This window comes from Coenobita brevimanus, chromosome 40 (genome assembly GCF_032717465.1).
Source record: "Coenobita brevimanus isolate Jiangsu-jjx chromosome 40, ASM3271746v2, whole genome shotgun sequence".
Taxonomy (NCBI): domain Eukaryota; kingdom Metazoa; phylum Arthropoda; class Malacostraca; order Decapoda; family Coenobitidae; genus Coenobita; species Coenobita brevimanus.
The window spans coordinates 59,823,359-59,840,858 of record NC_136993.1 but is presented as its reverse complement, the minus strand read 5'-3'; the positions used below and the strand labels follow the sequence as shown (position 1 = coordinate 59,840,858).

Sequence of the window (17,500 nt, the reverse complement as noted above, 5' to 3'; positions counted from 1 at the left end):
ATGATCAGGACATATTAGGAATATAATTTAGCAAAATGCATCCTCAGGCTGAAGTAGTTAATGCTATACAAACAAGGACCCAAATTTACATAACTTACCTAGCTATTATGAATCATGGTTACATGCAGGCATTGTTACTATTAATTTGATGATGGCTGTTCGGGTAGTAATCCACGGAACCAAACTTCCCTCACTCCAATTTTAATCTCTTCAATAGTAGGATTTTTTCTCGTATTATTGCCAAAATTACACTGTTTATTTATGTTAAGAGGCAACCATTATGGTAAAAGGGTTACTGAAGGCTTTATTTAAGCCTCTCCAGTTAGAAGGATCTATCTCAAACTCAGTACAATCATCTACTAGAAAAATAGGTAAAAGGTACGTCATAATCACTGGAATAGCTGCACTAACCCAAAGTTATCATATTTCACCCTTGCAGCCAAGGTGAATGAGAGAGTTAAGGTGTACCGGCGATGTCCCTACTGCAACTCTGGGAAGACGGATATTCAGTTCGTTTTACGCGGAAACCTAACTTCACTTAGTATTCCCTCTAAGGTGTTTGAAGGTAAAGCACGGGATGGCTTGCTAGAGGACTATAGCATTAGATGAGTTGATAAGTAGGCCTATGGGAATGAGTGGTACCAAACCTAAAGCACACAAGTTGCTAAACTATCTCACAAAAGATGTCACAAAACTCTTACTCATAATTACCTGTAAATACAAGACTAAGACTAGGAGAATATTGACAAAATCTGGTAAGAATCCTTAATGAGCTGGTGCCATAGAAAAGTATACAGTTTATCTCGTATCTGGTTATAAAGCCTCTAAAATTGCAAACAGTAAAAAAAAAAATATATATGCTTTTTATTCTAGTGCCTTGAATCTCAGGTAATATAGGGTATATGATATCTACCAAGCACGAAACTTAAGCGACATGAATATATTAATCACTTCTGCAGGGTGTTAACAGATAAATATATACTTTATCACCTTTACTGGCTGCTAACTGGCATAACTATCTTTAATCTGATGTTCTGTGTCAGTAAACATCAAGATATCTCTCAATTACAGCTCACCTAGAGAGTCTAAATGGCCACCGACTACGCGTGATCACTCTGTCCTACTTCCCCTACATTGACTTCTACAGGATGCCAGGTCAGCCACGCGGCGGCCAAGTAACTCCTCTAGACTCACTTGATTATAGAATGCTGACAACCTTTGCAGAGGTTCTCAACTTCACGTAAGAGCTGTTGAATCGTTGCATTCGTTTATATTTGTGTGTGTGTGTGTGTGTGTGTGTGTGTGTGTGTGTGTGTGTGTGTGTGTGTGTGTGTGTGTGTGTGTGTGTGTGTGTGTGTGCGTGTGTGTGTGTGTGTGTGTGTGTGTGTGTGTGTGTGTGTGTGTGTGTGTGTGTGTGTGTGTGTGTGTGTGTGTGTGTGTGTGTGTGTGTGTGTGTGAGAGAGAGAGAGAGAGAGAGAGAGAGAGAGAGAGAGAGAGAGAGAGAGAGTGTTTTTCATTGCCTGCAGGTCTTTTAATAAACTGGTGTAAGTTTTGGTTAACATATTTAATGTCAACCGTCCAGTATGTTTATGTACAAAAATGATTATATTCAGATGGCTTAAGTTCTTAACTCCACGTAAGATCTGTTGAAGTAGCTTACTGTTTAATGACCTGTAGAATGCTGACGGCCTTTGATGGGACTTTCTTTTATCTGATTAAATCTAACTTACTCTGATGCTCAAAAAGCCAGCTCTTCATACCACATGTATAATGATAAACACGACACCTATAAAGTTAAACGATAAATGTCCATTTGTTTAAGGTGATCAATAATTCAAAGGTACGAGTACTGGGAGGAACCAAACAGAAATTTTGGTGACGAGAAGGCTGACGGTCAGTTCACAGGCATGGTGGGACAGCTGCAGCGGGAGGAGTCTGATCTCACCACCATCATTGCACCAACACCAGGAAGGATCAGGGCAGTAGAGTTTTTAAGGCAGGTGTTTGTTTAATAATAAGGACTGTGAGTTTGCCTAATATTCCAAGACTTCTGCTTCTCACTGCACTCTAATGGCTAACAGTGAGAGAGATTTGGTATATTGGTGTATCCATAGATGACTACCCCCTGCAAATTTGTTTGAGATGAAAGTAACTGACATTTCCCAGTGTGGTGCAGATGCGGTGAATTATTAAGCAAATTAATGATCGTAGCTGCACATTATGGAAAATAACTTGCCCGAAAATTTTAAGAGTCTTGCAATATGGCACATTGAACGAAACAGGTGAAATTACTCTTCCAATACGCATATAAAGGAAGTGTGGTGATTTGAATATTAACTACTCTAGGGACGAGCTCGGTATACACTGGGGGAAATATCTAAAACGCATCAAGCAGCCAGATACAACAATTTTACTAACATGCAAAAACCATAGTTATAACTCAGAGATTACTGGCACTAAGCTAGGCGTATTCATTTATCTGATTAGCGTAATTATGAGTGCATGACGCATTTCACTGGATGTGAGCGGTCTATTTCCTTAAGCTGAATCTTATTAGAATTATACTGAATGATTATGTGATCTTTTCGTTGTGTTTGTTGCCTTATAGTTTCCGGTATGTAGGGTACTTCATTCTTTATTTTTAGATTGGACCACACCCTCTTCCATAGGTGGGAATTCGGGTTTGAGTTAATAATACTATAAAAAAATATCCTCTATTGCCTCACCAGAAGCACTGAGGCCCAAGGCTTGTTATTTTATCTAGAGAGTTAAGCCGAGGGACCAGTCTCCTCAAACTCTTCCTTTGATGTAAAAATGTATTGAAAAAATTCAGTCAGAGCCCCTTAAGGCACCAGACCATCAAGGATTTATTTGATTATACTTTTATGGATATTACCGAATGTTGCTGCAAGAACTAAATATGCTGGAGAGGAGTGAGGCTTCAAGCCGTGTTGAGTCACCTGAAGGTAGTACTTGATCAAATATGCTAGTTGTATTTGTGTATATGTGTACCATTTGAGTGACATGTGTCGGATTTTAGAAATGATACGTTTTACTTCTTGGCCCGCATGCTCTTCGGTAGACGAAACTCCTTGACACATTTTTGTATGCGATTAAGTTTTTTATTACACCTTGCTGTTCTCTTTTGCGTTACATGAAAACTTCCAGTATCGCCGTACTCTACATAAATAATGTTCAAAGATATAATAACTATTCATATCCAAAAATACATCGATAAGGAAGAGGTGTTAGGATCCTTTTTGCCCTACGAGAATACGGGTCCTTGGCCCGTAAACTATAGCTCAGAGCAATGTACTGATGGGGCTCAGCACGACGACTTCTATCAGCTCTCTATCATTATAAAAAAAAAAAAAAAAAAAAAAATCAGCTCAAAGGAGATTTGTTGGGATGAAGGATCAACACAACATGCAATCTATGTTCTCATACTGCAGATTGTATCCCTCTGACGTGATGATAGTAACGTCACTGAAGCCGAAACTGCTGCCAGCACATTTGGCGTTAATCAGACCATTTTCAGGTATGTATAGCCGCCATAATTGCTGGTTCTGTCTTGGTTCTGTGTATAGAATAAGAAAGTTTGAATATTTTTTCCTTTACACATTTAATCCAATATTATTAAACTTGGGAAGAAGCTGTGCTAATAAAGGGATTTATGAAAATTATTTAATTCCCAGCTCCCCCAAAACAGGACAATCGTGCAGAAAAAACTACCATGAAATAAAGAAGACGTTATCATTACATGATTCAGCCATGGACAAAAGCGTTGGACTGTAGGGCATAAAGTAGATGAATTCAGATAGCCACATAATGTATCATCAGGTAAATGACTTTCGGACACTCACAATGACGAAAAATTGCAACCTTTAGAATAAGCTTGGAAGATTAATGGAGTTTGAGATTTTCAATTCATTATTAACTGGGCATTCCATTTTATATAATTTCCACTGATTCTGGGTCAGACTGTCTTATATAGTCAAGGCCATTTGCATTAGACAAGAATTAAAATCCGTAGTATCAGTCTTGAATCAGGTTATACTGGCTTTAATTATAGCCAACTGAACAATGAAGATGAAGTTTTGCGGTGAGATTTTATATATCTCTCCTCGAGTCAATAAATTATTAGCTAAAAGAAAAAGGCTGTAATTTAATACATGCCTAGTCTGTGGAAAAGACAATAATCCATTACAGTACTTCATTCCTATTTAAGTCATTCAGTAATACCAATGCCAAGTGGTTTATACACCTATCAAAATCAAGACTGAAGAATTCGGAATAAAGTTGCTTCCAGCGTAGCAAAGTACTTCTAATGGATTTTGGAAAGTGAAGTAGTAACGCATTAATGTTATGATATGGTCACATTTTGTTTGAGAAATATCACTCATAGACTGTACAAGAGGTGTAGATGAAAAATTCTTTTAAGTGTTTTCCCTACTCCCATTTGTTATGCACTATTTTTATATTGATCTTATATGACCACTACTTAATGCGTAGGTAAGTCTTTTGAAGCTTTCACACTCTTTCCGATTTAAACTGTGGCTAATCATGAGGCTTTATATTATACTTCATGGTTAACCTTTCCATGCCCTGTCATTTTGTGAAGGCTTCCATGGCATTACAGACGAGGTATGGCTGGGTCTGCTGGTGGGCGTGGTGGTGTGGGGAGTGATACTGTGGATGTTTCAGAGGCTGTGGGTGTGGATGGCAGGCGGGCGTGGAGTTCCATTCAATGAAGCAATCATGTATGGTTGGGGGGCTCTCCTGGAACGTCCACCTTTAGATCCTTCAATCAACGTCTCAGGACAGGTGAGGTAGACGTAGTCTACATGTTATTTGACTGATACAGTCACCGATACTTGTGAATATAATTTCCTAAGCTGAATAAAATGCTCCGAGTTATAGGCTTAAAATAAATGGCATGGTACTGAATGGTCTACTAACGTTCTCGGGATCGCTCTGGAACGTTATGATGAGAGAATCGTCATTATCATCATCAACATCATCATCATCATCGTTGTCAGGATAGTCGTCTTCAGAATTATCACTATTGTTACTGTCAGTATCATTCAGCAAAGTCATCAGCATCATACCTCTTAATTTGATACAGTAAATTATTCAAATAAAAGAAGAGAGAGAGAGAGAGAGAGAGAGAGAGAGAGAGAGAGAGAGAGAGAGAGAGAGAGAGAGAGAGAGAGAGAGAGAGAGAGAGAGAGAGAACTATGTAAAAGAAATGGAGAGCAGAATGGCTAGAGGAAATGAAGTGGCTGCTGCTACAGAGACAGTGGCAAGGAACAGAGGTACGTGGGATGCAAAAGAAATGCAAAGATCTTAGTGTAACTTCAGTATGGGTATGGGTCCTAGGTATGAGATGAGCGCCCAGAATCGGCGATGAGAACGGTAAAAATATACTTACAGTATAAGGAATGCAAGTAGTATTTGTAGGGGTCACAAGAAATAAAGGGATTCGTGAAAGATGCAAAGCAAGTAATTTCACTGGCCAAAAAGGTTGAGCAGGGTGTTATAGGACGGAATGATGACAGCGAGAGCATGGAAATGAATCGTTATGAAAAGAGTATAGTTAGTAACTCTGATGGTAGGAGGTGAGAGAAAGGCCAGTAAGATGATCGATGGATATAACAGGTATAATGCTAATGTATGGAGAAGTACTGAAGCGAGGCATCAAAAGAACAGACGAATCTCCAATATGGATGGATAAAGGTCGGATGTGTAAAGATATTCATGACAAGGGATGTTCCACGTTTTAATATGGAAGTCAACGGAATTTCTCTACCCCGAAGACACTTTGAGGGGAATTTTCTTGTGTGGAACGTTAGGCCTACAAGTTGGGGTTGGACATTATTCAAGGCTTGAATGATGAGTGATTAAATGTACAGCTAATTTCACTGTAGGCCTTTTCTGTGGTACTCATGCCTTCTAAAGTATTTTCCTGTTCCCGTTGAATCTGGATTCCTCTGACTCCTTGTGCTGATACGAATTTGGGCTGGAATCGTGATAACTAAGGAGAGTGACGACCTTTATAATCACCTTGTCTTGGTCAGTTAGAGGGAACTGGTGATACAGTGGTTTTTACATGTACCTCATAACTGGGAGAACTTAAACTTGATTTTAGCGCCAGACAGACAGTTGGGTGAAGTCTGCTTTCCCCGCCTTCCTTGTCCTTGGTCGTTCAGCAATATCACTGGGCACTTTAAGTAGAAAGTGGCGACCTAGGAAAAAAAAAATTCTCTGACCTAGTGACCTTCATTCAGTAGCCAGACATTAATGTAAGCCTTTGTTTCCTTTTTTAAATGCAGATGCTGGTGGGATGGTGGCTGTTGTTCTGTTTAATCATCTCCACGGGATTCAGGTCCTCCCTTATCGCCCACCTCACCGTCAAGAGCACCTCTGATACTCTGGAAAGCCTTCGTGATTTGGTGGAGGAGGACAACTGGGGTTGGGGCACGGAACCCTGGCTGTATAATGGAGCTGCTCTGGAATATTTTTCGAAACATACCGATCCAGTGGTTCAAATGATACATAAAGGAATGGAAGTAAGTTTCGTCTTCTTCTCCGTGTAAATTTTGAAAAGTGTCAGTGCAGTAGTAGAGGGGACTGTACTTAATTCGAATCAGTGAATGAATGAAAGTAAAATACGTGGCGGTGCAGGAAGGAAGTCATATGCCACCAGACGAATATAAAATAATGAAAAGACATAAAAACATAAAACCATCTAAAACAGTAAAAGAAAGCAACAATAAAAGAATAAAAATTATAATGTATAACCTAAAAATCACAGCAACAATAAAAGAATAAAAATTATAATGTATAACCTAAAAATCACAAAGAGTGAAAAAATTCCTGCCTCTTCCACAAAGGAAAGGGTTCCCCCCCCACACACACCACACGCACCCTCCTCAAACAGTGAGGAGAGATGGTTTGGCCCATCACTATCCCGATGCTCAGAGAGAAACCTGCACCGTAGGTCTCCCAGACTAGGGTGCTCCGCAAACAGGTGCCACACAGTCAAGTGGATCAAACAATCATTGCAGTAAGGAGGGGGAGCCTCCTCCATAAAAAAAACTCATGAGTCAATTTTTTTTTTTTTATGCGAGGAAGAAGGAACCAAAAGCCATGAGCCCGCAATAAGAGTTCCCTCCAAAAGAAAAACAAAATACAAGAGAGAGCCATATTCAAGATCCATTCATTTCGAGATGCCTGGACACACTGCGTTTGAAAGACTGGAGATCATAGGCAGCAGGAAATACAGACAGAGGGAGACAGTTCCAGAGTTGACCTGTTGTATAAATGAGTGTGCCCTATCTGGAGGCGTACCAAAGCTGTCTCCTACCACTAAGTAAGACCACTGTAGGTCCATCCCCAATACAAACTCATACAGTGCGAAGTTTGTTGGGCCCTACTGCATCCCACAACCCCTGCCAAATGAAATGAATGACATTCTGGATGAGACTTTGAAAATCAGGATGGAGGTATGGCAATGGGGCGAGGACAGGCGAGTGGCAGCAGCACATGCCAAGGCATCAGCCTGCTCATCACCCTCAGCCCCCACATGCCCAGGAACCAATCAGAGCCAGACATTTTGGCCATGCCTCCAGTGCAAAACCAAACATTCCAATATGCTTACCACCAGTGGGTGGCAGGGATAAAAAGAAGAGATGGCTTGCAGCACATCGAATCACTAAAAATAGTAAAAGGTGTGGGAGTGAGAGTAAAAATAAGCTTGAGAGCCACGAGGATCTGCTGTAATTTAAGCCATAAAACTTGAAAAATAAAAAGGGAGACTCCCACCTCCAAATCCCACCCTGTAATCGTACTTGGACCAGTCTGTAAAGATAGGGACCGAGCCATAGATAGTAGCTGCATGTTCCAAGAAACAGGAGCACACAACCTGAGGCGGAAGTGATGTTTTCCTTGCAGGCAGATAGTCACAAACGTGGACCTCTGGGAGGAGCCAAGGAGCTACACGAGGAAGACAGACTGGGCAGATCGGTATGGCCACCAGGTCAATGTCCTCTATTGTAGCCCTAACCCTAAACCCAAAGGATGAGGAAAGCTAGGGTGGAGGGCAAATAACTGAAGTAAAGAAGAGTCTGTCACAATTCTACAGCACACAGAATCAGGAAGCCCTTCTAGGCAGTGCCAACGCTGCTCCAGTAAGGACTGGTGACGAAGATGCAGTGGTGGCTCATCCGCATCCACCAATAGGCTGGGAATGGGGAAGTGTGGAATGCACCAGTTGGCAGATGCACCCCATCATGGTGAACCGAACAAAACACACAGATGAGGCTCAGTGGCAAACGAGTAGACCCCGCAATCATATTCCAATTTTGAGTGAACATGAGTCCAGTAAAGGTGGAGGATAGTGGCAAGATCTGCACCCCAGATAGTACGGGACAGGCCCTGCAACAGATTGACGGCACGAAGACTCGAAGATTTAAGTTGTCTCATGTGGGGAACCCAGGTCAGATGTGAGTCAAAGGTAAGCACTAAAAATTCGGCACTGTCAACACAACTCAGCCTACGGCCATAGAAATACAGATCTGGGTCCAAATGTACCCCTCTGATTCGACAAAAATGCATGGCCACAGACTTCATGCTGGACAAATGAAAGTCATGCGAACTTGTCCAAGCAGACACCATGTACAGAGGCACTGTCAACACAACTCAGCCTACAACCATACAAATATAGATCTAGGTTCGGATGCACCCATCTTATTCAACAAAAATGCATGGCCACAGACTTCATGCTAGACAAATGAAAGCCATGCGAACTTGCCAAAGCAGATAACCTGTCAAGAGTCTGAGCCATGCATCACTCTGTGACAAACATGCGAAACACTGCAAACCAGACTGCAAGGACATCAACACTGAGGGAGCAAGACACACCCTCAGGCAGGCAAGAAGAGATAAAATAGCCACAGCAAGGAGGCTGACACTCAACACACACTCCTGAGGAACACCCTCCTCATGAAGGACAGGAGCAGTGAGAGGAGTGTTAATGTGGACTCTAAAGATTGGGTGAGACAGAAAGTCCTGAACAAACCATGGCAAACAACCCTGCAAACCCATTGCATGCAGCTCTTGCAGGATGCTGAACCTCCAAGAAGTGGCATAAGCATTTTGCAAGTCAAAAAAGACACTAAGAAGGTGCTGACGTTGATCAAAGGCTCTGCATGCTGCTGACTCCAACTGAAGCACGCAGTCAGTGCTAGAGCTCATCTTCCGAAACCTTGACTGTGCTGGAGAAAAATGACCTTCCCACTCAAGATAGTACAACAGTCTGACATTGACCATCTCCTCCAACAACTTGCAGAGGCACAATTTTTTTTTTTTTTTTTTTTTTATGTGTCTGACTCTGGGCATAGGCTTCACAGCCTGCTCCCAAGGCCCAGTAGTCCTCCTACATACCATATGCCTCTACATGTCACCACTTTGGCACTAACACCCACTGTCCATATTGAATACATGCTAGGGCTGTCTCATACAGGACTGGTCTATAGGTATTAGCGGGGATATTTTTACGACATGTTGGCGGGTCTTCTGGTAGATCAGTAAAGTCTGCTTTGAACCTGGGTCCAGTAGGACTGCAGGCCACCTCTCATCGGGTGATAACTAAGAGGCAAACAGTGGTCCTTGCCAGGCTTTGCAAAGGGGAGCACAATTACCACTTTCCAACTAGAGGGCAAGGCACATTCATGCCAGACCCAACTGTCCAGGGCTAACAAATGCATCATAGCTTCCTCATCTAGATGACAATGGAAAGTATAAGGGATATCATCCGGACCCGGGGAGGTATCAGTACAGGAAGATAGAGCCAACCTCAACTCCTGAAGGGTGCATGGGAGGTTGTAATCCTCCCCACCTTCAGAAATGAAGTCAAAATGCTTGACCTCTTCCCTCCCACAATGACGGGAAAACTTTGGGGAGTACGCAGCTGTGGAGGAAACTCCTGCAAAGGCAGAGGCTGACACATTTGCCACCACCCCTGGTTCGGTAATGGGGGCCCCATCCACCTCAAACACCGGAGGAATTCTGGGAGAAACCTTCCCCAAGACTTTATGTACTCGGTTCCATACACGAGAGAGAGGAGTGCAAGAGGAAACAGACAACACATATTGTGATGGAGAGGAACAATGAGCTGACTTTAAAACCCGACAAGCCTGGGCCCTAGCACGTTTAAACTCTGTCTTAAGGAATTCTGTCCCATGTTGCAATAACGACCACATGCACATCTACGAGCAATAACAAAACGTTTGCACTCCTCAGACCACGATGGGACAGGTCCCTTAGGAAAGCTGCCACTAGTCTTGGGAACTGACTGCACTTCCGCCGAGTGTAGAACATTCATAAAATGCTCCACAGTCTCATCAACTGATGGGAAAGAAGCAACTGGGCTAGAAAAATGACACCAGGTCTGAAAACAATGCCCAGTCAGCCCTATGGAGACACCATTTGCGGAGAGGAGAGGCAGGTAAAGGAACCACAGAATATAGGAAAATGGGATTATGATCACTGCCATGAAGATGAGAAGATGCCCTCCACGTGAAGTCCAAAAAAATGCTGTGTGAGCTCACGGAAAGGTCAACTGCAATTGAAACACCAGTTTGAACATGGAAATGAGTGCACTCTCCGATGTTCAGAAGGCATAGACCCTCACTCTTGATAAAAAAGGCCAACATCTACCCACAGAGATTAATAATAGTCGCTCCAGAGTGGGTGACGTCCATTAAAATCTCCCAACAGGAAGATCGGCTCAGGCAGCCGGCAGAGAAAGCCCTGAAGGTCAGAACACACAACTGGAAAAGAAGGAGGCAAATAAATATTGCAGATCGTACAGGATTTGTCTAGAAATGCCTAGCCACAACCTAAAAGGGAGAGACAACATCCGCTACCTTGGGGAGAACATCCCCGTAGACAATAATGGCACTTTCTCCACCATGCCTCTGATCTGGTAAAGTATCAGAATATTAAACCCAATACCCAGGAGGGGCGGGGGAGTGCCAAAACCAACCATAGTTTCCAGCAAACATATACATGCAGGAGATGTCCAAAGGATGAGGAGACGAAGCTCTTCCCAACTGGCTCAATTCCACTGAAGGACAGACACTGGAGCCATGATGAGGAGGATTAAGATGATGACCCAGCATGATTTGGGATGGCCCCTGAAGCAGTTTTTGATGCATTAAATTCAAGCTCCTTGAATCTATTACCAGATGAGGTAGCCGCACGGGAAGAGCTGGATGGCCCAACTACAGGTTTCCGCTTCAGTGTTGGGCTTGACATGGAAGAGGAACCCTCCACTAGTTATTTCATGGTAGATGGTAAGGTGAACCACTGATATCCTGCTCCCTCTTCCTCACCCCTCCAACAGTGTGCCACTCACCATCTTTGGGACAGAGAGTGGAGGGCTGAGGTGTCCGCAAAGCAGGGGCTTCAGCGGTACCATCCACAGCAGCGGAGGTAGAAGAAGCCACATCTGGAGGAGGGGTCATCTCCCTCCTTTTAAGGTCCGGTATTGAGGATGCATGAGGCACAGTGCATCCTCGCACCATCAACCCCCCCTTGCCCAGAGATCCACCCTATGAACAGGAGGAGGACCCAGGATGGGGGAGGCACTCCCAGATGCAGGAAGCACCACTCCAGAGGAGACATCCCCTGAGACAGGAAGCGTCTCTTTAAAGGAAGCACAGCCACTTCCAGGCTGCACCTCCTCAGTGGAAGCCCTCGGCTGAGGAGGCTGGGAAGTTGGACCCCAGAAGTTAATGGGGTAGTGTATGATGGTAGGGGCACCTGCCAGACAGCTTTAGGGCGAGACAAGGCAGCAACAAAGGTGGCCCCAGGCCAAATGAGCCTCTCCCTTACCCTGTCCTTTGCCTCAGAAATGGAAATTTTCTCCCTTGTATGGACAGAAACAACTCATACTCAAACTTGTATACATCACAATCCTTTGAAGAGGCTGCATGCACCTCCCCCCAGTCAAACATTTAGAGGGTTGAGAACAATCCACAATACCATGAGAAACATCATCACTATTTCCACAGACCCCAGGAAGACCATACGCTTCACGCCAGCAAGAACGAAGAACATGAACAAACATTTGACAATAATAGCACCTTCTAAGCCAGGTAACATAAGGTTTGACCTTAAGCTTCCACCACACAGTACTGACATCACCAGGCAAAGTAAGGCAATCAGACATCAAGTTAAGGGAAGGCATGGGTGTTGAAACCCCATCAACTTTCTTCATGATTCTCTGTACTGCTATCACTCCTTGAGGAGCCAGCTCCTCCAGGAGGGAAGAATCAGAATAGGAAATCAAGTGAAGAATTCCATCACTGTGATACTAACTAGTTGGAGAATATATGCCATGCCTGAAACTGTAAAGGTTGGCCCATATATTGCACACCCCTTGACACTAATTTGGTCATATCTTGTGTGTTAAGGGAGCAGCTTATTTTGCTGGTGTGTGTGTGAGTAAGGGTGGGCTAACCAGACAGGGTGAAATGAGGCTCATACTTTAAAGCAGATATTGTGAAGAACGAATATGGTTATGCAAAATAGAATATCATGCAGGGTTGACAATAGTAACACTAATTATGCTGTCCCACAAAACACGGGAATTCCTCAGCTCATTGGCATCTGTTATTTATTTGTAGGTATTGGTAGCAAAAGACGCCCTGGGGAAGGTATTAGAAGGCGGGTTTTCGTTCATTACCATCAAGAACTACATCACTGTTTTGGTGGCCACCCAATACACTGACGCCAGGGGAGACACACCATTCTATATCAGCAAGGAAGAATTGACATTTCTGGCTTCCTTTGGCTGGGGTGTAAGGTTAGTATGTTTATGATAAATATTTCAGAAGTGGTGCTGCGCTGTATGATCTGACTTGCCAACAACAGGTGGCTTTTTCTGATCGGGTTTATCTCTATTCCTGAATGGGGCAAAATCTGCCTTGATGTAAAATAAAGTGTAAAGCTTGCAAAATATTGTAGTCCTCCAGTAAAAATTTAACAAACGAGAGCCAGAATCAAGGTTACTGGACACATTACATTTAAAAGACTTGTAGTCATGGGCAGTTTGAAAAGCCTACCCCTAACTGAAATAAAATAACCAACATCATGCAAGACTAAAGAGGGTTCATGCACTGAAGAAGTTAAGGGAAATTTTTTAGCAGATGGATGCAAAATGTCACTTCTAATCTCTCAGATTAATATGGTATACCTATATATATATATATATATATATATATATATATATATATATATATATATATATATATATATATATATATATATATATATATACAGTATATATACACACACACAGTAAGTCCTCGTATTTGGACGCATTTTACTTCAATGCCTCGTTTTTTGCGCAAGAAAAAAGTTTCCGAGTTGTCTCACAATTTGCGATTTTCCGCACAATTCTATGCTCCCAGCTGGCAGCCAGTGACACATACCGATGCCCATTTGTTGGCGGCCATCTTGCAACCACCCTGTCCACCATAACCGACATGGCAACCACTTTCGATGCATACACCAGGACTATGCCTGAGGCTACCAACATCTACATATGTAAATATGTATATCTATTTATCTCAATCAATCTATCTATCTATCTATCTATACATATCTATCTATCTATCTATCTTCTATATATCTATCTATCTATGTATCTCTCTCTCTTTCTCTCTCTCTCTCTCTCTCTCTCTCTCTATATATATATATATATATATATATATATATATGAGAGCCTCTGTGGTACAGTGGTACAGTGCGCGTTTTCGTACATGGAAGGACGAGGGTTCGCACCCTACCAAGGTAATAAACTTGGGAGTGTTCTTCCTGCCATGTACTGCTTTGACGGACATAAGGGGTGCTGTGGTTGAACCAGTGTCACATACTATAAAGTATGCTTGCACCCAGTCAGCTTTGGTGGACCAATTACATTTGGTTCACAGACTAGACACACATCCAAAGCCACTCCAACATTACAATCGCACTTACATGCACTTCTGACCCTACATACAACCTCTACCAGACAGCCTAAGCCACTTGGTAGAGATACACAGGCTGTATTGTCCTGCTTCAGTCAGGATAGGCCGGTCCTGCAGTGGACACTCAAACGGCTGATGATCATGATGATAGATATATATATTCGTTTTTGTTTTCGTTCTTGAAGGCTCCAACATGCTTGCATGAGTCGCCCTTGGTTACCTAATGGCAGCCCTCCATGCTGCACGATATATTGGAGCCTCCCTGTTCAGTCCCTTAATTCTGAGGTCACACTTACTGATCTCGTCCTATGTCTTTCTCGGCCTACCCTTCATAACCCTACCCCCAATATTAACACCTCTCGCCTTCTGAATCCAATTATCATTCCCCATCCTGTCCACATGCGCAAACCATCTCACTCTACCTCTCCTCATCAGAACACCAATACACTCCATTTCCATCCTACCTCTCAACTCTTCCATCGTAAACCCAGCCCCCCCAGACCTTGCATGCAGCGATGCACTGCACATCCACCTAATCATTGTCATGCCCATAAATCTGAGCCTGCAAATATTTTCCTTCTTTACTGTCCAGGTCTCACTACCATACAGCATTGCACTCCTAACACATGCAGCATACAAAGACCCCTTAGCACATAGGGAGAGTCCTCTCAATGTTAGGAGAGGCAACAGCTCCCTGAACTTCTTCCAACAACTTCTCACCCTAGCCACAGAGCTAGCTCCAGCCCCACCTCCAGCACAAAACATGCCTCCCAAATAACAAAATTTGTCTACACACTCAAGAGACTCACTAGCAAGTTCAATCCTTTCCTGCCTGACAATCTCCACCTGCTCTCCCTTACACCCCATACACATAAAATCAGCATTATCTCGCAGTCTACCTCTGATACCACTACATCTCTTGTGCACCCATTTATAACAAACACTGCACAAGATAGAATTACTTCCCATGCCATTGTGGCAAACTGCACATGGCCACTCTCCCTTCGCCACCAACCCTAGATATCATCACTTTTGTTTTATCAACATATACCCTTAAGCCCTTGTGCCCCAGACCATCTCTCCACTTCCTAAATGTGTATATATATATATATATATGGAGCCTCTGTACAGTGGTAAAGTGTGCGTTTTCGTACACTGGAGAGCGAGGGTTCGCGCCCCGCCAGGGTAATAAACTTTAGAATCGTTCTCCTGGCCACGTACTGCTTGGCGAACACAAGAGGTGCTGTGGTTGAACCAGTGTCGCATACTGTAAAGTATGCTTGCACCCAGTCGGCTTGCATGGGCCGGTTACACTTGGTTCACAGACTACACATACACATCCAAAGCCACTCCAACACTACAATTACACTTACAAGCACATCTCACCCTACATACAATCTCTACCAGACAGCATAAGCCATATGGTAGAGATACATTGGCTGTATCGTCCCGACTTTGGTCGGAATAGGTCGGTCCTGCGGTGGATGCTCAAATGGCTGATGATGATGATGATAATATATATATATATATATATATATATATATATATATATATATATATATATATATATATATAAGTGTGTGTGTGTGTGTGTGTGTGTGTGCGGGCGTGTGCGAATATTAGCCTATTTTATTAAACTCTGGAAGTGCCTATTAATTAACACACTAATGAGGGCTATATTTAGCCCTTTGGTTAGATATTTCTGTTCCAAACTAAATAAAATCGTCTGGCAATAGCAAGAACTTTAAAAATATGTCGCTGTGTTGAAGGGATTAAAAGTTATATTTCTTGCATTTCGTGTGGGCACTAATCAGTCTTTTCACTCCTAATGGTTGCTCTCAGTTCAATTAGAATGTCCGGCGGTCACTTCAGTGCAATAAAAAAGACATAACCATTTATGAACCTCATTCCAGGAAGGGCTCGCCATTCTACAAAAGATTCCATATGATTATGCACCAACTGGATGATGCTGGACTAATCAAGTACTGGACTGATGAGGTGATTGCCAGGAGGGTCAGGGAGACAAGGTACATATAACATTTTCTTGAGTGTTAGTGGAAAAAATAGACTGAAATTTATGAATCCTGAAACTACTGAAATGATGTATATATTGTTAACCCACCCCATCCCAACCACTTTTTTACCACTGACTCCCCCCAGTCCTGACCAATTTTGGAAAAAAAAAAATTTGGCTCCGCTTTTCGTAAGAAACATCGAAAATTAATAGATAAATCACTCACCTGAGGTTTAAAATACTCGATACAGGTAGCAGTACCTCCTTACCTTACTGTGTTTTCTATTAGGCTGGCTCCAAAGAAAACAAGTTCTATGGGAGAGTAACAATTCCACACCACTCATAAACGGTATTTATTTATTTATTTGGTACGAATTTATATGCAGTACAAGAGTACATTGGTTTTCACACAGTAATATAGGCATTATAAGCATTGTTTCACTCACTAACACATCAAGATACCTGACCTTTTTTGGCGACATTACCTGATCATCCTTTCTGACTGTTTCTTCCTTTAATGCTGCATAAACTTTGTTCTCCACATTGTCATCGATTGGGGAATCACTCTGGCCCTGAATTTCGTACCGTGGTACGACATGTTTTTACTGGCCAGGTCACTAATAACAGGTGAATTGCCGAGGCAATGGCGTGCGGGGGGGGAGGTCATGTGGGGTAAGGCATTGTTCCTGCCTGGCATCTTGTAGAGGAGGGTGTCCTGTGTATATGTACCAAAAATCACACACAATAATTCAAAATTGTGCAAATTAGGGACCTTGCAATTGATGCACGTTTATATACGTTAACGGGAGTGACAGTGACAAAACGTGTGGTCGTATATATACATCAACGGGACGTGGGGGGTTAAAAGTTGGACTTATTGTTTATGACTATGAATCTCCCCTCCAGAGCTGATTCCCAAACTGAAACATCCACGAGCAGTTTCATCACTACTGAGGTTAGTATTTCTTTCTTTTAATCTTTATGTAGGATGACAAATATGCTTTTTCCATTCAGCCACAACTTATACTTCAAGAGGGTTCAACTGGACCGAAAATCTTGTATTTCCTTGCTTAAACATAGATTTTGGACATATAGTTAAGATAGGCTTATCTTTCTCAAGCGCACATAAAGGTTATTAATGCAGATAAAAATTACGGGTATTGATTTTAAGGGTGGGAGAAACTGTGACCTACCACAGCTGTCATTCTCATTACAGATATTCACAATACTGCAGATGAACACAATAAATAAGGCACTGCTCACTATATGGCTGAAAGTACTGTCATCCAAATTATTTCGTGCGTATCCAGTAGACAATAAACGGTTCCAATATCTGTTTTTCTTCTGCACATTATTAGGCTGAGGCAGCTGTATTTTCAAAGCTGGTACCGTTAAAGTAATCGGTGTAAGTTGTCTCTTGCTCATTTTCATTCTTTACAGTAATGATAAC

At 42.5% G+C, this 17,500-nt stretch overlaps 1 protein-coding gene across 1 annotated transcript in view; it reads left to right on the top strand.

Moving 5' to 3' along the window:
• Positions 1 to 17,500, top strand: part of LOC145397147 (glutamate receptor U1-like) — a 24,883-nt gene that overhangs the window by 6,275 nt on the left and 1,108 nt on the right. Inside the window, exons 5-12 of the mRNA XM_080270343.1 lie at positions 440 to 565; positions 1,072 to 1,240; positions 1,841 to 1,996; positions 3,453 to 3,538; positions 4,640 to 4,824; positions 6,333 to 6,569; positions 12,693 to 12,871; positions 15,950 to 16,063. Of these exons, the coding sequence (XP_080126469.1) occupies positions 440 to 565; positions 1,072 to 1,240; positions 1,841 to 1,996; positions 3,453 to 3,538; positions 4,640 to 4,824; positions 6,333 to 6,569; positions 12,693 to 12,871; positions 15,950 to 16,063 (1,252 nt within the window). The remainder of the gene's footprint in view (positions 1 to 439; positions 566 to 1,071; positions 1,241 to 1,840; positions 1,997 to 3,452; positions 3,539 to 4,639; positions 4,825 to 6,332; positions 6,570 to 12,692; positions 12,872 to 15,949; positions 16,064 to 17,500) is intronic.